The sequence below is a fragment of the Bos indicus x Bos taurus genome, chromosome 15 (genome assembly GCF_003369695.1).
Source record: "Bos indicus x Bos taurus breed Angus x Brahman F1 hybrid chromosome 15, Bos_hybrid_MaternalHap_v2.0, whole genome shotgun sequence".
NCBI lineage: Eukaryota > Metazoa > Chordata > Mammalia > Artiodactyla > Bovidae > Bos > Bos indicus x Bos taurus.
Window position 1 is genome coordinate 32,093,021 of NC_040090.1, and position 21,493 is coordinate 32,114,513.

The window sequence follows — 21,493 nt, forward strand, 5'->3', positions numbered from 1 at the left end:
ACTGAGTGACCTTCAGTCACTCACTCACATTATGATGAAAGGAAGGCACAATAGTTACTCTCATCCTTCTTCTTTTGATAGTAGAAATAAAAATCACATTCTTTCTGAAAGGCAATTTAGTAACGTTTATCAAAAACCTTAAAAATGTTTATAGGTTTGATCTAGAAATTCATTTCTTAGGAATTTATTCAAAGGAAATTGTTATAGAAATATTAAAAATAATTATTTTATAGTTGGAGATTGGCTAAATGAAGTATGCTGCTGCTAAGTCGCTTCAGTCATGTCTGACTCTGTGCGACCCCATAGATGGCAGCCCACCAGGCTCCCCTGTCCCTGGGATTCTCCAGGCAAGAACACTGGAGTGGGTTGCCATTTCCTTCTCCATGAAGTATAGACAAGCCTTATGGTAGAATACTGTGCAGTCATTAAAAACAATGTCATAGACAAATATATAATAAATGGAAGAGGTATGTATATATTTAGGGAGAACTTATATTTGACCCCATTTTTTTTGGTAAATAAAAATGTGCATATGTTGGAAAAAACTGGAAAGATGTTATATATTCTAAAACAGTTTTTTTTGACTAGCTATATTTTCTAAATTTCTTATAGTGAACATGAACCTTTTTTGTTAGAAAAAAAAGTGGGGGGAATTATTAGCAGGAACATCACATAAGACAAGGGAAGCTAACATATAAAGAGCACTTCCTGGGTCAAGCACTGTGGTTGGTGCTTTATAAATTCACCTAATCTGATCTCACTGTGGAGCCTCCTGCCTGTCATCTTCTCCCTTCAGTCCATTCTCACACGGCTATAGGAGTGATTCTTCTAATAGCAAAGATTTAGAAGAGAACACACCAAACTATAAATAGTAATTACTCCTGGAATTTAGATTGAGGAGATGGCTATAAGAGACTTTCATTTTTCAACTTAGTATTTCAGTATGATTTGTACTGTGTGTGTGTGTGTGCATACATATGTAAGTGGGGAGGAAGAGCTTGTGTTGCCATGTCACTTCCCCAGCCCTTCAGTGGCTTACCTCATCTCCCACTTCTCTTCCACTTACACCCTCTGCTCCAGGTTCACTTTCTTCAGATGAAACTTCGTGCTTTTTTGCCTCCCAGGATTTGTGAATGCATTGGGTCCTCCCACTTCACCAACCTGGATCTGGTTATTCAGCATTTCACGTCTTTAATATCACATTCCCTGGGATGCCTTTCTTGATCCCCTCCCTTGGTTTCCTACCATACATGGTACTTTTCCCATCATAGCCTCCATCACACTTTGCTAGAATGTTATGGTAAATGTTGTCCTTCTCTGAAGAGACTGTAAGCTCCCTGAGGTCATGGACCCTAGTACCTAGAACAGTGACTTGAACATAGTAAGCATTTGATAAGTAGTTGAATAAAAACACTTCATATTTTATAGTTGTGGATCCTGAGCCTTAGGGAGGTGTTAGATAACTTGTCCAGAGCCTCTCAGCCAGTAACATATCAGAGCCAACTTTGCTACCCTTGTGTTCGATACTTGTAAAGTTCCTGTTCTTTCCACTGTACCACTCAGGTGAACAGAGGCAGAGCCAGTCCCTAAACATGCCTCAGAATTACAGTCTTTACTTCCTGGACCTTTCCTGTTTGTGACACTTATGTCTGTCTGATTTCTTCCAGTGTGGTGCAGGTCCTGCTTGCTGCTGGTGCTGACCCAAACCTTGGGGACGATTTTAGCAGTGTATACAAGACCGCCAAGGATCAGGGAATCCATTCTTTAGAAGGTAAGTGTGGACTACTGTGCTGTTCTGCGGGCCCTCCCCCCTGCGGCTTCTAGCAGCCGTTCTCCGTGCCAGTTCTACCAGCAACTCAGGTGAGAGCCTGCAAGTCGCTCATCCTCTGGGGACTTATGGATAACCCAAAGGCTTGGGGCAGATCCCCTTCACAGCCCCCTCTAGCTCTGTAATTTATGTCACTTCACGTCTTAAGGAATAAAATAGAGGCCTGATTTCGTAACTGAGGAGAGGAGTAGGAAAACCTTTTAACTGGTATTCTGCCAAAAGTGCCTCAACCTGTGGCGTCTCAGATGAGTGGACAATGAACCAGGTTTCCGTAAGATAATTAAGGCAACTGTGTGGAATGTGGATTCATTCTTTCTCTACTTCCTGCGGACTTAGCCTTCCCTAGCCCTGCCCCAGGACTAGAAACCAGCTTTACTGGTTCCCTTAGCCTCACAAGTCCCTCCACACTACCCTGAATACTATTTTTTCTCCCCCTCCTGTATGTGGAATATAGTCCTCTCTCTAGCACTGGCCCCTCAACTTACTCAGTGATCCAGGAAAAAGAGTGGACCTCCTCTGTACCTTGATGTCTGTGCTTGTAAAATGGAGTGGTCATCATTGCCGTGGTGGGGTATTGTGTGGGTGATTGCTTGGACTTCTCCAGAGGAAGGAGCCAATGTGCACATTTATCAGGGCTTGGTCACATCTGTTGGAAGGTACGTGGGCAAGTTAGTCTGAATTGCCTCTGGTGAGTAGTTTTTCGAAAGTGGAATTGAGAAGAGGGCAGGTTGATCTGACTTGCAGACAGAGATGAATATTTTACGTTTGAGCTTTGCTTGTCCAGATTGACTCCGCCGCCCACCCATTATCCTGGCTTACTCACAGAGCCTGAGATTCCCCTCACTTTCCCGCAACAGGACAGCTAAGCTGAGGCTGCTTTAGAGTTTTCAATGATGCCAGGAGAGACAGCCTTGCTGACTGTTCGAGGGTCAGAACATTGACCTGAGGGGAGGTTCAGCAGAGGGGAGAAGTATGTATGCTCAGCCCTCAGAACCGTCAGCAAGGCTGCCAGACTGACGTGGGTGTGTGGTAGCCTAGGGCGGAAGTGTCATTGCTGCCCCAGCAAAGTTTCTCATATCAGTAGCATGAGAAAAATGTCAAAAGCAGCAGAGCATTGCTACCCAGGTGAAATGTGAAGTTGCCCTCCCCTGCCTCTCCACCTCTGAACCTGCTCCTTCTCTGTCAAGCTCCCTTGCTGTAGCCCGATCCTCCACAGAGCCTTCTCTGCAACCTGTCCTCTGCTGCTCCTTTGAATGTTCTCTAAATCTTAGCCCTTTATATGGTTATTTGAACTCTGATCTGCTCATATGTCTTTTCTTTCCTCGTGAGCTGACAGTTCTATGTGCAGGCTGTGACCTATGCCACCTTGGATTCCTCACTGAGCTGGGGGACTTATATTCATTTTGTTTGCAGTCGAGAATTTCATGAGTGCCAGACTTGCCCTATATTTGCAGCCTGATGTGTGGGAACTCAGCTTAAAGGCTGTCTACCATTCACTCAGATGCAGCATTGCTACCCTCAGCTCTAGCTTCTGTTCCGGTGCTTTTACCAAAAAGCAAGGAGGAGCATTTGCTGAGGGGCAGGGCCAGGTAGAAGGGAAGGAACTATTCAGGGGCCTTCTTATCTGCTCTTGGGATCCAAACACCGCCCAGTAAGCATTTTTGATTTCACAGAATCTCAGTACTGTGAAGCCATCTAGTCCTGCCTCTGCTGTCACACCGGTCCCCACCCCTGCATTTCAAGTTTTGAACCTTTATGTTCTGGGGCTTCCCAGGTGGCTCAGTGGATAAAGAATCTACCTACAGTGCAGGAGTTGCAAGAGACGTGAGTTCGATCCCTGGGTCAGGAAGATCCCCTGAAGGAAGGGCATGGCAACCTGCTCCAGTATTCTTGCCTGGAGAATGCCATGGACAGAGGAGCCTGGCAGGCTGCAGTCCATAAGTCACAAGAGTCGGACACGACTGAAGCGGCTGAGCATGCATGCACCTTGGTGTTCAGCTTTCCAGGATGATGCTCATGTTCAGCATTCTAGATCAGTGGCAGCACACTTTTTCTGACAAGTGCCAGATAGTAACCATTTTAAAGCTTTGTGGGCCAGTTGGTCTCAGTTGTGGCTATTTAGCTTGGCCATTGTAGCATAGAACATAATACACAAATGAGTGTACATGGATGTGTTCCAATAAAACTTTATTTACAAAAGTTGGCAGCAGGCTGGATTTGGCCCATAGGCTGTAGTTTGCCAACTTTGTTTTAGATATTTTCTTTTTTCTCTCCTTCCTTTCTCTTTTCCTTCCTCCCTCGCTCCCTCCCATCCTCTCTCCTATCCTTCCTCCCTCCTTCCCTCCCTCCCTTGCTTCCTTCTCTTTCTTTGCCTTTTTAATCAACCTCCTTTGAATTTTTTTAACTCTTGTGCTAGCCAGCCTACATTCTAGGTAGGTAGGCAACAGAAATATTGGAACAGACTAATATATCTCTCATGAAATGCAGACTGAAATATTAACTATCTCTTAATTTATATGATCTGCAAATTTAGTGAATAGGCTTTCTATGGACTCATTTACTTATTCAAAAGTAATTTTAAAAATTTAATTGATTATTTTCCTATCTAGCAGGGACTGGTCTCAGCACTGTAAGACAAGCAAGGTCCCTGCCATCATGCACTTCATGTGCCAGTCTTTGATTACAGTGTTTATAAGGACTCTATTAAGTACAGAGCCCTGGAACTCATTCATGATCAGGACAATTTAGAAGCATTATTCAACAGTCAGAATTGTAAATCCTCCAAACTTCTTTCTTTTCTAGCCTCCATTTCTCCCATCTTGTCCACAAAATTGTAGGAGATTCTCTCAGATTTATTGCTGAAATAAAGACATGTTTAACATTTGTCTTAATTTGTTGCATAGGAATCCTTGCCCAGCAAGATGTTAGGTTATTCTGGCATGGTTTTGTATTATCCCTAGCAAACCCACACTGGTGCCCAGTAATCACCTAAGTGTTTCAGAACCATTAAATATAAATAAATTCTAGATTTAAGCAATAACTATCAACAATCATTCATAAGTTCACTGCTCTGTGGCTTGAAAGATCTAACTCATAGCTTTTTCTCCATTTTGAATTCCAGGCTGCCTTTGCTGGCTGTGGTTTTCTGGCAGTTCCTCTGATTTCCCTGGTGTGTCAGTGTGGATGTACTCTGCACTTGGACTTCATGTGCTCTGCTTTCTGACTCGGAACCTGGAGAGTGATGGTCCTTTATAATCATCTCAGAGTTCTCCTCTCCTTACTAGCCTAAGCCTTTAGCTCCTTGATAAACATACTTTTCTTTCCTTTTCCCATTTAGAAATATCTCATTCATTCATCCATTCAACCAGTATTTATTGATTGCCTACTGTATGCAAGTCACTGTACCCAGCTCAGGGTCATTTTCACTGAGGAAGTAGACAAAAACAAGAGTCTTGGTTTTTGGGGTTTTTTTTTAATTGGATTGACTTTTTCATGGGAAACTACCTGACCTGGGGATATGTGAGGAGGTTAAGGAGAAGAGTTACAAGCCCCTTGCCCAGAGTGTGTGCAGGCGAATTCATAGGAAAGTTCTTCAGTATTGGAGCATAGAGTCAGTGCCATCTAGTTCACTAAATTTCTAATAGATATTTCTGTGGGGCTCAGCCTGTGGTCAGTACTGAAGGGAAGTGTTGAGTTACAGTTTGACTTTGGCAAGACCTCCCTAAACCCCTGTAATATATCCCTTGTCTACTTTTTCAGTATTATTATGAAGTTGAAGAGATGTGATGTGTGAATCATAAAGTATTCTACAGTTACAACTGCTTATTAATTTGGTTCATTTATAATTGAGCATGTACTTCCTGAGTGCCAGGCACTCTGCCAGATGCTGGGAATAAATTAAAAGGAATATATATGATCTAGTCCCTCAATATATATGATCTGCTCTCTCAGTCAAGTAATAAGACAGACCTATGAACAGGCATCCCAGTGCAGACTGATAAATGCAAAGGTAGATGGATGTACAAAGGATATAGGTAGCACTTGTATAGGTAGTGATGCCCTCTTCCTGAGGGCAGACTGGTGTCTGGGAAGTGTCACAGGGTAAGTGACTTTGAATTGAGTCTTAAGGTTGAGTCAGAGACTGCCAGGCAGGCTAACCAGGATGGACTTTCCAGGCAGAAGGAACAACACATGCAGAGATAAGGGCTAAGTGATAGCAAGTAGAATCATCTGCCACAGTACTTAGAACAGCTAGAAGTAAGACCATAGGGGGAGGCAGGGTTCTACGTGGGAAGGACCCTGTAAGGCAATTCTAGGGAGCTCATAGTGTTTTCTAAAGGCCACTGAAGGATTTCAAGTAGAGGAATGCTCAGTTTACATTAGCAGTTTAGATGGACCGTTCTTATGGGATGGGAATGAATTGGAGAGGAGAGGTTAGCAATGGTTCTTAATGTTTTGATCCCTTTGAGAACTGGTTGAGAAACCATGGTCCTCTCCCTCAAAATGCACTTCTCACTTCTGGGGATTTCTAAAAGAAATATTTGGGAGTGGAGAGAAATAGATATTTGAAAAAGGAGGATATTGAGTACTCCATGGAATGTGGGAATTGATGGAAAAGGAGGCACCTGTCACCTTGGTTTCTGCTTTGGATGAACCATTGGATGAGTGGGTCTGCAGTTTAAAGACATCTGGCAGCATTTGCTTGGTAGTTAAAATAATGAATGTGACTGAAACTGCTTGAGGAAAGGGGTTAAAGCAAAGGGATAGGAGGACAAGTCCCTCATTCAGGATACCAGCATTTAAGGTGTTGGGAGGAGGAACGAGGATCCAGGCAAGGAGACTGAAAGGTATTGGAGAAGTTGCGTGGTTTTCTTCTCTCAGAGAGGTGCTCTGTGTCTGTCCTGCCTGCTCAGAATGGGCAGAGCCTAGAGAGAAAAGAAACCTCTTTGTTGCTGAGGCTTTGCTATCAGCTGCCTCCTTCACCATTCCTGGTGAACTGCTTCTCCTGTTTGGTATTTCTCTAGCAAGAAGCCTGCTCAGCTGGCATGTTACAGTGTCTTCCACTCTTGTCAGTGTTGGTGTTTCAGGGTAGAGAGCAGGGCTGTTGGTGCAGGTGTTAGTGCAATAAGGCTGTTGGCCTCATTGGCTGACTGTTCTGTTCTCTTCAGCTCTCGGAATGTCATCTTCAGAGGCACAGTGAGGCTTCAGAGCCAGGAAGTTATGGTTCACTTAAGCTCTGCAACCAGTCATGGGACCTTAAGCCACTTGAATTTTGGTTTTCTCATCTATAACATAGGGATGACAATACCCATCCTAAAGAGTCATTTGAATGACTAGAAATAATCGCATGTAAAGCACAGTAGCATATGATGAAGAACTTCTCTGTGGAGTTGGGTCTTTGCTCAATGAAAGGCAGGAAATTTGCCATAGAGGTACTGAGCAACTCACCACTCATGGGGTACTGACAGAGGCTGGCTGGCTGGCTGCCCATCAGGGATTCTGTAAAGGGTCATTAGATTATATTGCTTCCAGGTTCCTGTCAGCCATGTGATTTCCAAGGTTCTGGAAACTTTAGGCTTATCTTCAGAGCAAGTAATGTACTTTGAAGTAGGATTTGAGCCAGGCTTTGGATAGTGGAGAGAGGAGAAAAAAAGAAAAGATATTCTAAGCAGGGATCACGCTTGAGCAAAGGCACAGAGGGGACACATGAAGGGGAGCTTGGAGATCACAGCTACTTCTCTACCACTTCATCCCCTGATTCTGACCACATTCTATGCGGTGCCTTGAGCCCCACTCTAGGAGAGTCCCACTTGTAGCTGGCTGCTGGGTGTGGGCCCCAATCCTCAGGTGGAGGAGGCAGTAAATTAGTGGTAACAGTAAACAAGTCACCCAGTCAGGGATGCCCCTGGCTGCTTGTAAGTAACTGTTATAAACCTTGGGTGTCTGGGGCTGTCAAAAATGCACGCGAGCACTCTGAGCGCCTCTCATATACACAATTAAAACAATAAAACACGGCAGAAACGTAGCCAGAGCAGGCTGTAAATCAGCTTCTCTTCTCAGCTCCAAGTGGCGGCTAAATAAAGATGAGTTGTGCAGAAGCTGGGTTGGCACAGGGCCCTTCCTGGGATAGGGGCCTGCTTTGCCCCGCTGGACCTGCCAAGGCCAACCCTAACCCCACCCCCAGCCCGGGTGGCTCTCTTCCCATAGCTCCAAGGGCTGCAGGTCCTGGCCTGCTCCAGCTGACCTCCCCATCTCTGTGTCTTCAGATGGGGGACAGGACGATGCAAGCTGGCACATCACAAACCAGTGGACAAGTGCCCTGGAGTTCAGGAGATGGCTAGGAGTCCCCACTGGCGGTAATGGAACTGCTCTCTATAATATTTTTCCCTCTCCCCAGAACATTGCTAAGGAGTAGTCTTACCTTAGCTCATCTATTCAATATAAGTTAACACCCAGCACCCACTGCATGCCCAGCCCTACCCAGGCACAGCAGAGAGAATCTGTGCCCTTGGAGACAAACTGAAATGGGAATAATAATGGTTCCAAGGACATAACGGAGAAGGCAGTGGCACCCCACTCCAGTACTCTTGCCTGGAAAATCCCATGGACAGAGGAGCCTGGTAGGCTGCAGTCCATGGGGTCACTAAGAGTCGGACACGACTGAAGTGACTTAGCAGTAAGGACATAAGAATCACCTGTCTCAGAGTCCAAAGAGTGGCTTGGCCATCACCTGTGTGACCTTGGGCAATTCTCTATATCTCTGAGCCCTGATTTTCTCATCTATAGAGAATAAGATTTTTTACACCCTAGATGTAGTGTGTCAAAAACAGATTCCTGCCCCATTCCCAGATCCTGAGATTTTAATTCAGTGTGTCTGGGGTTGGACCTGAAATTTTGCATTTCTAACAGGCTCGCACTCTTTGAGTAGGTGATCTAGGCTATTTATGCTTGAACTGCTTTAAAAAAATTCATCTGGACCTTCTCCCTGGAAGAGACTCTTTTTTTCACTTGAAGTTTCATTCTTAGAGAGTCTGTGTGCTTAAGCATGGTATTATGGGTGTACAGAACACTTAATAGCTGTGACACCTAGGGCAATTTTCTGTACCTCTTAGAGGCTCTGTCTCCTTATATGTAAAATAAACATTAGTGGGAGAGTTAGAAGTAGTATGTTTATCCTTAGCCTAAAACCTAGAACATAGAAGGAATTCCATTAATGTAAATTTCTGTTTTTATATCATCATCATTATCGTCATCATACTCTTATAAAACTTCATTCAGTGTCTCTGACACAGTCTTCCAGTGCTTCAGTATCTCTACCACAGCCTTCAGCGGTAGCAAACTGTTATCTGTGAAGAGCTAAACATTATCTTCGAGTTCAAGGGATGGCTTGGCCATCACCGGTGTGACCTTGGGCAATTCTCTTTATCTCTCTGAGCCTTGATTGTCTCTTCTGTAGAGAATAATATATTCTATACCATAGGCTTATTACGAAGATCAAATTAAAATACTTACTAAATACTTGAGAAAATACAAGGTATCATACACATATAAGGTGCTGGCAATAATAATAATAAAGATTGATGACATGACCAAGATTATGTTTGACAAGGGTCCAGTCAGAGATGCTGATAACAAGGACTATCAGAGCTCAAAGAAGAGAATCTGTCTGAAGCTTCAGGAAATAAAATGGTATTTGAGCCTTGAAGTATAAGAAGGTTTTATAGAGCAACTGAGTTTTATAGCAACTGAGTATAAATTGTGTATAATCAGAGAAGTGTGTGAGCTTCCCTGATGGCTCAGCTAGTAAAGAATCCACTGCAGTGTGGGAAACCTGGGTTCAATCTCTGGCTTGGGAAGATCCCCTGGAGAAGGGAACAGCTACCCCACTCCAGTATTCTGGCCTGGAGAATTCTGTGGACTGTATAGTCCACGGGGTCGCAAAGAGTCGGACATGACTGAGCAACTTTCACTTTCACTTTTTCAGAGAAGGGCCTATGTTATGTCCAGAATTTTCAGAGGTGGGAAATGGAAAAAATATATTTCGGGGCAGCAAGTAAATTTGTTAGGGTGAAGCATCCATACAGCAGAAGATTCATTTTAGAGGGTAATGAGCAGTAAAGGTGCTGCTTTAAAGTGAGTAGGCTGGGGCCAGATCCAGATGCTTGGAGTTAACCTCTTAGGCAGAGAGGAGCCTTGCAGGTCCTAGAGGAGAGGGTACTACAGGAACTGACTCCTTCCACAGTGGAGAAGCAGGGGGAAAGTGATGGTAATAAGATGTGATGATAATAGCTGCAGCAGCAGGTTACATTTATTGATACTTAATTTATTGCATGCTCACAGCAACCCTGTGACGTAGGCACTGAGGGAAACTGAGGCAGAGAGATGATGTCAAATGCCAGCAGAACCATCTCATGCTCTCTAGAGAACCCAGCACCAACGTCAGCCAATATGTGCCCCACACTTGGCTCAAAACCTCTGATTTGTCCAAAGTCTTGGAAAATTTGGGAATCTGCCAGGCCAAAAGCTATTTGGGCAAGTTATTATTTTTAATAACGTCCCTGCCTCTTCCTCATCATTGTCAGAGCCTTGTCACACCTTCAGCACCAGTGGTTCTACATGTCATTTCTCAGCAGTGTCAGCCCCCGTAGAGTCACTCAAATGGACAATGCACTATCTATCCTTTAGGCCTTTTGGCCAACTTCAGGATTAAGTATAGCAGCTAGTTAGGTTAATTGTTTCCATCCTTTTAGCCCTCCACATCTATATATATGTTTGACTAGGAGGAGATAGACTAGTTGACATGTTTTATTAAAAATAATAAATTTGATGCATTTATAAAAATAAGGCAAAAATGGGATGGGGTGGCAAAGAACTATAGTCTTGTGATTTTTAACTGATTTACATATTTTGTATATAAATGTTTTTTCATCAAAAGTTCCAAATCAGGGGTGGGTCCCACACACCACGCAAAATATATTAGAGACATTTATATGGATAGCAGGAAGGGAGACAGAGAGCTGAAATTTTCCAGGCACCCAGTGATTGATGGGGGCTGAGGCTCCCCCTGACGCTTTATTGAGTTTCCGATGATTATCTCTCGCTGAGACATTTTTTACAGATGACGGTCGAGCTGTCACAATGGACCATGGGGGAAAAAAAACCAACAATAATAACACTTTAATCTTTTTACTGCACTGCTCCCTAGTATCTCAGATTCATCTTCCCTGATGCACGCAGTTCATTATTCTGCCCCTCCCTGGATGGGAAATAAAGGGAAATAAATATATATGTAGACACACTTACCCACATACATACACACACACCGAGTGTATATAAGAGACCACCCCAGAACCAGAGAGATGCAGAATTTATTGTTCTTTTTGCAAATGTTGAGGTTTATTAGTAGAGATGCTGGGTTGGCTTGGAATTGGCTATTAATTACAGCATTTTGTATTTGTTTTTTATTGCAAGTTTTTAGCATCTTGAAGAAAAGGCAGAAGAGAGGCAAGCAGGTGTAGAAATGAGGAGCACACAGGGACCAAGTTTGGCCAACTGAGTAGCACAGCTGGCAAAGAGGACAGGCTCCTTCCTCGTATTGTGGCCCTGCCCAGAGGAGCCCCAGACCTGGAAGAACCCTGCTTTGGTCAGGATCAGCGTAGGAGCAGGGGGATGGGAGATGGTGAGCCCAGGGTAATTATAGGACAAATCACAGGGCTCTGGATACCAGGGAGGATTAGGAGAGATGGGAAGTGGTGGAAATGTTGGTGGGTCTTTGCTGCTGCTGCTGTTAAGTCGCTTCAGTCATGTCTGACTCTGTGTGACCCCAGAGATGGCAGCCCCCCACACTCCCCCGTCCCTGGGATTCTCTAGGCTAGAACACCGGAGTGGGTTGCCATTTCCTTCTCCATGGTGGGTCTCTAGCTAACAGTATAACAGATAACAGTAACAGATTCCTAAGAGTTTGCCCATGTTTAGATTTTGGTTATGTGCAGGTGAGACGTGGGCTCTGGAAAGCTCTACCTGAGTCTGTGGTCAGATGAATGTCGTAGGCCAGAGAAGATGCCACACTGACTGTCTGGGGTCACAGGCAGAGTCAGCAACCTTTCATCTTAAGGTTCCAGGCTGACCTTCCTGCTCTCCCCCTTCTCTTCCTTGGGATGAGAGAAGATGGGCTTGGGGGTCCCTCTATGGGAAGGCTGCCCTTGACGTGTCTCCAGTAGAGTAAATGCTAGCTCAGTCTTCTCTTTAATTCATCAAACCTTTCTGACCTTCTGCTATGTGTTGGGTCTCATGTTACACTATGATTAGGTATAATGAGGTAAACAGGGTCCTGTTCTTAAGGAGAAATCTTCTAGTCTGTGGGCAGGGAGCATGGTGTTTGTGAGAACCATTTTTAAGTGGGGTCTAACCCTCCAGCCACAGACCAGCCTAGATGACCATTCTCTAGATGAAGGGCAAAGAGACCTGTAAGACACAGGGTCTTTCAAGATCCTCTTTTCTACTTGGAGAGACGTATTTATGGAACACCTGCAATGCTCAAGAGTGTATGCATGAAACAGTCTGAAAATACAAAAGATTATGTAAGAGAAAATGTTAACCAATTTGATGTGGACTGCACAATACTAGAAGGCAGAGAGGAGAGGGAGATCAGTGAAAATCAGACTTCTTGAGTTGTAAAGAATGGGTAAAACATTTATCTCCTTTTGTAGATAAACAAAAGGAAGAAATAGTGAAGCTGTGGTATAGAGAACAAAGTAACAGCCTTGGAGGTAAACAAACTAGCTTGGTTATTGACTGCCACCATGACCAGAAATAAGCTACATAACCTCTCTAAGTGCCAACTTCTTTTACTAAATAAGAATGATGACAGCCTAGTGTGATTCTTTCAAGGAAAATAGTTGTAAAGTTCCTCACACAGTACCTGGCACATAGTAAGTGCTCAGTAAATGGAGGCCATTATTTTCTTATTACTCCGAGTTTTAAACACACACACACACGACTCTTAGTCCTGGGATATTAGCCTTCAGAACTCACCTGTGACCCTCCACTAAGTATAAAATGGGCTCTCTGCAATGAGCCTTACCTATCCTACAGTGTTACCATAAGAGGTGGTTCTGGCCGTGGTTAGAGTGGCATCAGAAAGAGGAGAGGGGGACCGAATTGGTGGTACAGTAGTTAAGAATCCACCTGCCAGTGCAGGAGACATGGGTTCGATCCTGTTCTGAGAAGATCCTACACGCCGTGGAACAGCTAAGCCTGTGCGCCACAACTGCTGAGCCCCTGCTCTAGAGCCTGTGAGCTGCACCTGCTGAGCACACGAGCTACAACTGCTGAAGCCCATATACCCTAGAGCCTGTGCCCTGCAGCAAGAGAGGCTGCCACAGAGAGAAGCCTGAGCACTACAAGGAGGAATAGCCACTGCTCGCTGCAACTAGAGAAAGCCCACACACAGCAACAAAGGCCTAGTGTAACCAAAAATAAATATGGTAAATACATAAATTTTTTAAAAAGAAGAGGAAAGGGCACAAGAATAAATTTATTACCATGTATTGCACCTTAAAATGGCAACCCACTCCAGTATTCTTGCCTGGAGAATCCCATGGACAGAAGGAGTCTGGCGGGGTACAGTCCATGGGGTCGCAAAGAGTCGGACAGGACTGAGCGACTTCATACACACACACAGTACATGCCAGGCAATGTGCTCAGTTCCTTACACTTTTTAATAGAACAGCTTTATTGAGTAATTTACATACCACATAGTTTACTCATTTAAAGTGTGTAATTTTGTGGTTTATAGTATATTCACAAGAATTGTGCTGCTCTTACCACAATTTTAGAACATTTTCATCGCCCCATAAAGAAACCTCATACCCGTTATCAGTCATTCTGCACTTCTCTTAACGCTCTCTAGCTCTACACAACCAGTAATCTACTTTCTGTTTCCATAGATTTACAATTCATATAAATGGAATCATGCAATATGTGATCTTTTGTAGCTGAATTCTTTTTGACTTGTTTTCAGGGTTCGTCCGTGTTGTAGCATGTATCAATACTTCATTCCTCTTCATAGCTGAATAATATTCTATTGATGGCTATACCACATTTAGTTTATCCAGTTATCAATTGAGAGACATTTTGGTTGTTTTGACTTTTGACTATCATGAATAATGCTGCTGTGAATGTTTTTGTACCAATTTTTGTGTGAACATAGTGTTTTTTATTTTCTTGGGTGTATATCTAGGGTTGCTGGCTCATATAGTAACTCAGTACTTAGCCTTTTGAAGAACTACGAGACTGTTTTCCAAAGTGACAGCACCATTTACATTTCCATCAGTCACGCGTGAGGGGTCCAGGTTCTCAACATCCTCAGCAGCACTTGTTACTTCCTGTCTTTTTTACTTTAACCATTCTAGTGGATGTGATGTGGTATCTCATGGTTTTGATTTGCATTTCCCTGATGACTGATGATGTTGAGCATCTTTTCATGTGCTTTTAGGCCATTTGTATATCTTCTTTGGAGAAATACTTTCTCAGATTCTTTTTCCATTTTTAAATTGGTTTTGCTGTTCAGTCTTGTGAGGTAGGGTGATGATATCTATCTTGCAGATGAGAAAACAGATTCTCAAAGATGTTAATCTGATCAAAGTTGTACAGTGAGTTTTGCTTACCAGTCTGACTGACTCTGACCTTTATGCTGTTTCTGATACATAGTGCTGCCTACTGAGGATCCCTGGTAGGATCCTTTCATGGTGGTGGGGAGTTCTCACTAGCAGGAAGGGAGGAGTTAACAGTTTATTTAGAGACATTAGGACCAGGTAGGAGAGCCTCTGAAAGTCAACAGGGGAATGTGGATATATTACAGGTTACAGAACAGGGGAGGATATTTTAGTTTGAAAATTACATGTTAGTTTGTACCGTTTCCTAGGTATAGTCACTTCCTGCACCCTTCACTGTATCACATCATTTCAATGTTCACAGCAATACAATCTATAGATATCAGTGCTCCCATTTTATCAGGGAGAAATTTGAAGCTCAGAGGTCTGGAATAATTTTCCAGCATCACCAAAGTTTAGAATCCAGGTCTTTCCACCTCAGTATTCTGAGCTCTTCCCTTTCAGTGATACTTCGTAAAAGATTCTTTCAGTGTTACTTGCAGCATTTGTAAGCTCTTCAGGGCAGGGCCTCTTTATTGCCATGGCCCAGCCCATGGAAAGTATGCAATACTTTGCTGGATAAACAAGGAAACAGACTAGAATATATGGTACAGGAAGACCTAATTTAAGTTGGATTTTGGCAGGGAGAGGCAGTTTGAGTGAGACATTAGAGGTCTCCAGTATCCCAAGACTTGGTGTCTTAGGGGGCTTTGCTTTAACTTTCTACACATGGGATTTGGGAAGAACATTCTGGTGCCCAGACATCCTTGGCTTCCCTAGAGTGGAATCAGGCATTTGGAAATGGGATGGGTTTGGCCAGCCTTGCATCTTTCTTGTGATTATGGTTTCAGTGTGTCTGCCCTCTGATGCCCTCTCGCAACACCTACAGTCTTACTTGGGTTTCTCTTTCCTTGGACTTGGGGTATCTCTTCATGGCTGCTCCAGCAAAGCGCAGCCGCTGCTCCTTACCTTGGACGAGGGGTATCTCCTCACCGCCGCCCCTCCTGACCTTGAATGTGGAGTAGCTCCTCTCGGCCCTCCGCTTCTTGGACGTGGGGTTGCTCCTCCCAGCTGCTGCCCCTGGCCTCGGGCGTGGGGTTGCTCCTCCCAGCCGCTGCCCCGGGCCTCGGGCGTGGGGTAGCTCCTCCCGGCTGCCATCCCTGAGAATTAGAATGCGAAGGGCCCTCAGAGACTAGTCCAGTGCTTCTTACAAGTTACCCACATGATTCTCATGCCACTAAAGTTTATGAACCATGGATGTGAGAAAAACTCCTCACTTTAAACATAAGGAATCTGGGACATGGAAGGATTGAAATACATAGCAAGTTTAGTGGAAACCATTTTTAAATCCAATTCACTTTTCTCCTGGTCTTTTGTTCTTACTGTTCCCCATGCTGCTTAATTTGTCAACAAAAACTGTTGCCTGCCTATAGCTTTCAGAACAGAGTCCAAACCCCTTTCAGGATCAGGCCTCTGTCTGCCTGGGCAACCTCATCTGCGCCCATTGCTCCACCCGCCTTCATTCAGCATTCCAGGTTCATTGGAGAACCAGTTTCTTGTACAGACAGGTAATGCAATTTCACCCACTGTCATTTGCAAACACCACTTCCTTTCCTGGAATGCTCTTCTCTACCTCGTCCTCCAGACAGTTTCTGCCTGGGGAGATTCCTCCCCAAGCCGCCTGACATGTGTCCGTCTTTGCTGCCACCAGACCGTGTGCACACATGACTCTCATAACATTCACTGTGCTGAGGTGCTCAGTGGTGGCATGCTCCAGGGCAGGGGGTGAATGAGGGCTCCTCTGTGCTCATGGCTGAAGCTGCATGAAATACTGAAGTGATGCTGGGTGGGATACATATAAAAAATGTTATGAACTAGTTTCTGTCATCCATGAGGAAACTGGGGAGTCAGAAGGGAAATTATAACACAAAAAGGTATTACACAAAGTGTTGTAGACAATAAACAAACAAGTAGTAAAGTAGTAAATAGATACACGCGATCAGCATGACAGGCTTCCAGAGCAGAGCTGGGGGGACAGGACCTCCTGGAAGATAAGGCCTTGAATTGGACTTTGAAGAACAGGGAGGGCTTAGAGAGGAAGGAGAGCCATCCAGGCTGGGCAAGGGAATGAAAAGCCTTTCCTGCCCCAGGAACAGTGATCCAGTGCAAGGAGTCCCCCTCTTGACCCATCCCCTGGCTAAAAACAAGCACAACAGTGCCCGCAGAAGCTGAGGAGGCAGCTTGGTGATACACTAGGAGTGAGGATTTGGCAAGGTAGTAGATACAGAACACCTCATGGGAAGGAAGCTGAGAGCCCAGAGGCTTCCTCCTGGAGACTCTCAATAAGAACTTAGCTTAGTCCCTGAGCTTCATGCCAGGTGGGCTGATGCTGGGGTATGTGAGGATTGAGCCTGTGGGCACTGGCAGAAGCTGTGCAATATGGAAGATGGAGCCAGGCCGGCTCAGGACCGATTAGCCATCTGAGTTGGGCAGGCCACCCAGCCTCTTTACTTCTGTCTCCTCCTCTGTTCAATAGAATAGTACTTGACCTGTCTGTCTTAGGCTGACCTGGGGTGAGGGGACAATTGCCTTGAAGTGCTCTCTAAACCCTTAAGTGCTGCACAAATGTAAGGGTTCTCCTCATGTTCATCAGGTTAGTCGTAAAGGTTCCCCCTCATGGAGATATGCTCCTATTTTTAAAGGCACTCCATGGCAGTAGATGACATGAGTTCCTGGGTGTGGCACGTTGCCTTTCCTCCTCACAAGGCAATGATAGTAAAGCTTTTGTTACTGGGAGACCACTCATTTTGCCTCACTTAGCTTTTTTCAAAGTCTCCTCCAATAGACTTAGCAATGTAAGGACAAGAACCATGTGTGATTCACTTTTGTATCCCCAGTGCTGACCCCGGGGGAGGAAGCAGCATTACTACATGTTTGTAATATTTTTTAAAATCTGTTATCAGATTTGATTCTCATTTAATATTCAAATTATTGCTTGTCATGCCCATTTTACAGGTAGAAGACCTTAGTAAGTAGCAGATCTAAGATTTCAGGACTGTGTGAGTCCTTTACCTTTGATTACTGTTTCTCATCATGTGAGGCAGTGATTTGGGGCAGAGGGGCGTTGTCTTGTTTTGTTTTGCAGTTTCAGCAGTGCTAGCCCACTCCAGTGTTCTTGCCTAGAGAATCCCAGGCACGGGGGAGCCTGGTGGGCTGCCGTCTATGGGGTCACACAGGGTCAGACACGACTGAAGCGACTTAGCAGCAGCAGCAGCAGCAGCAGCTAGTGGTCAAGCTATAGGGAGGGCTTTGGGGACCCCTTTCACCTCTCCTGACTCCTTGACACTGCTGAGTGCAGGAAATCCTGCTGTGTGTACATCAGCTGCACACCTGCCAAGGCCCCCAGGCTGACCCTGGCCACAGCACCCCAGCATAGACTTTGCACCTCAAAAGGCAGAGGTGGGAACAGAAGGATGACAAAGTAATACTGTGTCATTCTCTCTGTGGCCACAGGGGTGAAGGGACAGGGATGGCTGGCCTGGAGGGGAAGCAGGAGCTTGAGCCCATCTCCCCCTGTGCTGGAGATGGGCTGGTGGATGTCTTTGTTGGGAAGGGGATGGTTCACTGGCTGAGGACCAGCTGTACACACTGGGCCTCAAAAGACCACCGTGGTGGCCAGCTGGTGAGCTGGCCCTGAATGAGTCACTTTAGCTTCTGTGGGTTTGCTTCCTCTTTCTCCACAAGAGCAAGTAAGAATGTGAGGGCGTATGCTGCACACACCTCCTCTTTCCCACCTTTAGACACTTTTTTTTTTCTGATAGAGATCTAATGATCTGGGGGTTTCAGTAAGATCTACTGGGACAGGGCTTCTAAAGCTGGGTGACAAGGGGAAAAGAGCTTACTGCTAAGAACACAAAATGGGTCTAGCCAACCTGGACAGGGTCCTAGTTCCACCACTGACTGGCTGTGCACCTTGCTCTATTTCAGCTTCCCCATCTGTAAAACGGGGAGAGTGAACTTCCACCTCACAGGGTCGTTCTGAAGTAAATAAGTAAAGGGAATGCTTTATATGTTGTTACGCACTGTTCAGTTCCAGAGTGTTCCATGGAACACCAGTGCTGCAGGATTTTAACGGGGTGGGTGGAGAGGCTGCCAAACATAAAACTGCTGAGTAATAACCAAATTAGGGCTTCTCTGGTGGCTCAGTGGTAAAGAATAGACCTGCCAATGCAGGAGATGTGGGTTCGATCCCTGGGTCAGGAAGACCCCCTAGAGAAGGAAATGGTATCCCACTCTAATGTTCTTGCCTGGGAAAATCCCATGGACAGAGGAGCCTGGTGGGCTACAATCCATGTGGTCACAAAAGACATAGCAACTAAACACCACCACCAAATTAAATAGATGGTTCTTACTCAGAACTGTGCCTCTTGGAGGGGAAAAGTGTATGCAGAAATTCCCAGACCTTTTATTGTAGAGAGAGTACACTTTTGGAAGCATAAGACTAGACAGTAGGGATAATAACTGACAGTGGCTAAGAGGTACTCTTAGGTCCTGTTCCAAGCCCCTTTACTCACAGTGTCTCATTTAATCCTTATGATATCCCATGAGAGAACATGTTAATCATCTCTACTTACAGGTAAAGAAACTTGGCACAGAGAGGTTAAGTAAGTTACCCAAGATTACACAGTCAGTAAAGTGAGAACTGGGACCCAAACACAAGTGATCTGGCTCCAGAGCTCACTTATTTAACAGCTATACTCTCCTTCCTCCATTAAATACTGTTGGCTGGTGGTATTATTATTATTCCAAAACAAGGTAATAGTAGGGCCTTAATTATGTATTATGTATGCATTTGCTGATTCAACAAGTGTTTGTCAAGCATATATTTATGGCCAGACACTGGGGGTATAACTGTGGGGAAGACAGTCACACTTCCTTTCCTCATTGTGCTTTTGGTTTAGTGGGTAACATAGTCAGGTAATCAGGTGATTGCAATGGAATGGGTAATATATACTGTAATTGGGAGATGCCTGAAGTGCTAGGGAAGCTCTTGGGAGGAATAACTACCTCAAACTTAGCAAGAATCACTGGAGGAAGTGACTTTTAATCAGAGGCCTAAAAGTGAATTGAAGTTAGTCAATTGATGGCGTGAGAGAGAGGGAAATGTTCCAGGCAGTGGAATAGTATTTGCAAAAGCTCAGAGGCTAGAAAGAGCATTAGGAAGGGGATGGTGAGATGAGACCTCAGAGGGGAGCAGGGACTCTCTTCATAGACATTCCTTATTAGCTGGGCTGTGACACTGCCACTATGCTGATGTTTGTCCCTGAACCAAATAGCCCAGCTGTGCCCCTTGAGTTCTTGTGCTTTTTATGGTAAGCATCCCATGTATAACTCTGTCTCACACTTATGATTTGTCCGTTCAGTGGTCTGATTCTTGCATCAGATGTTAACTTCTTAGAGTCAAGAAGGGTATCTTGTTCATTAGTATATCTCCAGAAGCTTCCACCATGCATGGTGTTCATTAAGAATACAATTTGAATGGATGATATCTTTTCTTTGTAAAATGGGTTATACCCTTCCTGCTTTCTTGAACCAACTATCCCTTTTCCTCATGTTCATCACTGTATCTAGCAGTTAATATCCTGTGTGGCAATTCAGTGGTGCCCTACTGGCTCTTGAGGTACTGTACTCTCTGGCTTCCTCTTTCAGGTTTTTGTTGTACTGTTATTTTCCCTCCCCGCCTGGTGAGCTCTGGACTGTGATCCACATACTTGATTCTGAAAACTTCTTCCCAGCCTTCTAGTTTGCTGCTTCTAATCTGCAGTAGGCTGGAAACAAAATCCCTTGCCATGATTTGATAAGACTGTTCTCAACTAAGAGTTTGAGTTAATCTTTGAGTTAGGTCCTAAAGTTAGGTCCTGCATGAGAAACATGCAGATACCATTGTACATTGGACATATATATTAGCTAATCAGAGGCCTTCTTCCTGTTTACCCTACTCCAGGAAAGGTCAGATAACACTCCAGGGGTGGGGGTCATCAGTTGGGAGAGCCTCTGGTGCAGAAGAGCTGATGGACCACTGATTCACCAGACCATAAGGAAGTATGGTCTGTTCTCCAGTTGCATACTCCAACAACTTCATTTTGACCAAACATTTGAAATACTACCACCTAAGCCATCTTACCTGGGTGTTATCTACAAACCTCAGGCCGATCTCTGTTAGGGCAGGTTCCATAGAGAGTATGTTGGCACCTTCACTTGAGCAGGGAAAGAAGAGCGAGTGTAAGCCAAGGCTAGGACCAGAACATCTGGGCTCTGATTCCTTCATTTGCAAAATGAGGGTGAAAGCATGATGTGATGGGGAAATAGCATGAGGACTCAGATTAGACCTGGGCTCTAATCCTCATGCAACCACTTATTAACTGTATGACCTCTGTACTTTAGCTTTCTCATCTATAAAACGAGAATTATAATGCCTGTTTCCCTGGTGGCTCAGTCAGTAAAGAATCTGCCTGCAATGCAGGAGACCAAGGTTCAATCCCTGGATTGGGAAGATCCCCTGGAGAAGAAAATGGCAACCCACTCCAGTATTCTTCTCTGGAGAATCCCATGGACAGAGGAGCCTGGCGGGCTACATCCATGGGGTCATAAGGAATCAAACATGATTGAGCGGCTAAGCAACAAGCACTATATAAAGTAGTTAGGGGAATTACATAGATTGTGTGAAATGACCATGTCAGCCAAAGAGCAGAGAAGGTCAGTTGTTGTTCTTCAGTTGTTCATTTGTGTCCAGCTCTTTGCGACACCCTGGACTGCAGCACGCCAGGTTTCTCTGTCCTTCACCATCTTCTGGAGCTTGCTCAAACTCCTGTCTATTAAATCGGTGATGCCATCCAACCATCTCATCCTCTGTCATCCCCTTCTCCTCCTGCCTTCAATTTTTCCCAGCATCAGTGTCTTTTCTAACGAGTCAGCTCTTTGTATCAGGTGACCAAAGTATTAGAGCTTCAGC

The 21,493-nt window shown here is 44.7% G+C and overlaps 1 protein-coding gene across 1 annotated transcript in view; it reads left to right on the forward strand.

Annotated features, from left to right (window-relative positions):
- The window catches only part of CLPB (ClpB homolog, mitochondrial AAA ATPase chaperonin), a 147,282-nt gene that overhangs the window by 54,307 nt on the left and 71,482 nt on the right, over positions 1–21,493 (forward strand). Inside the window, exon 4 of the mRNA XM_027562995.1 lies at positions 1,668–1,771. Coding sequence (XP_027418796.1) covers positions 1,668–1,771 — 104 coding nt within the window. The remainder of the gene's footprint in view (positions 1–1,667; positions 1,772–21,493) is intronic.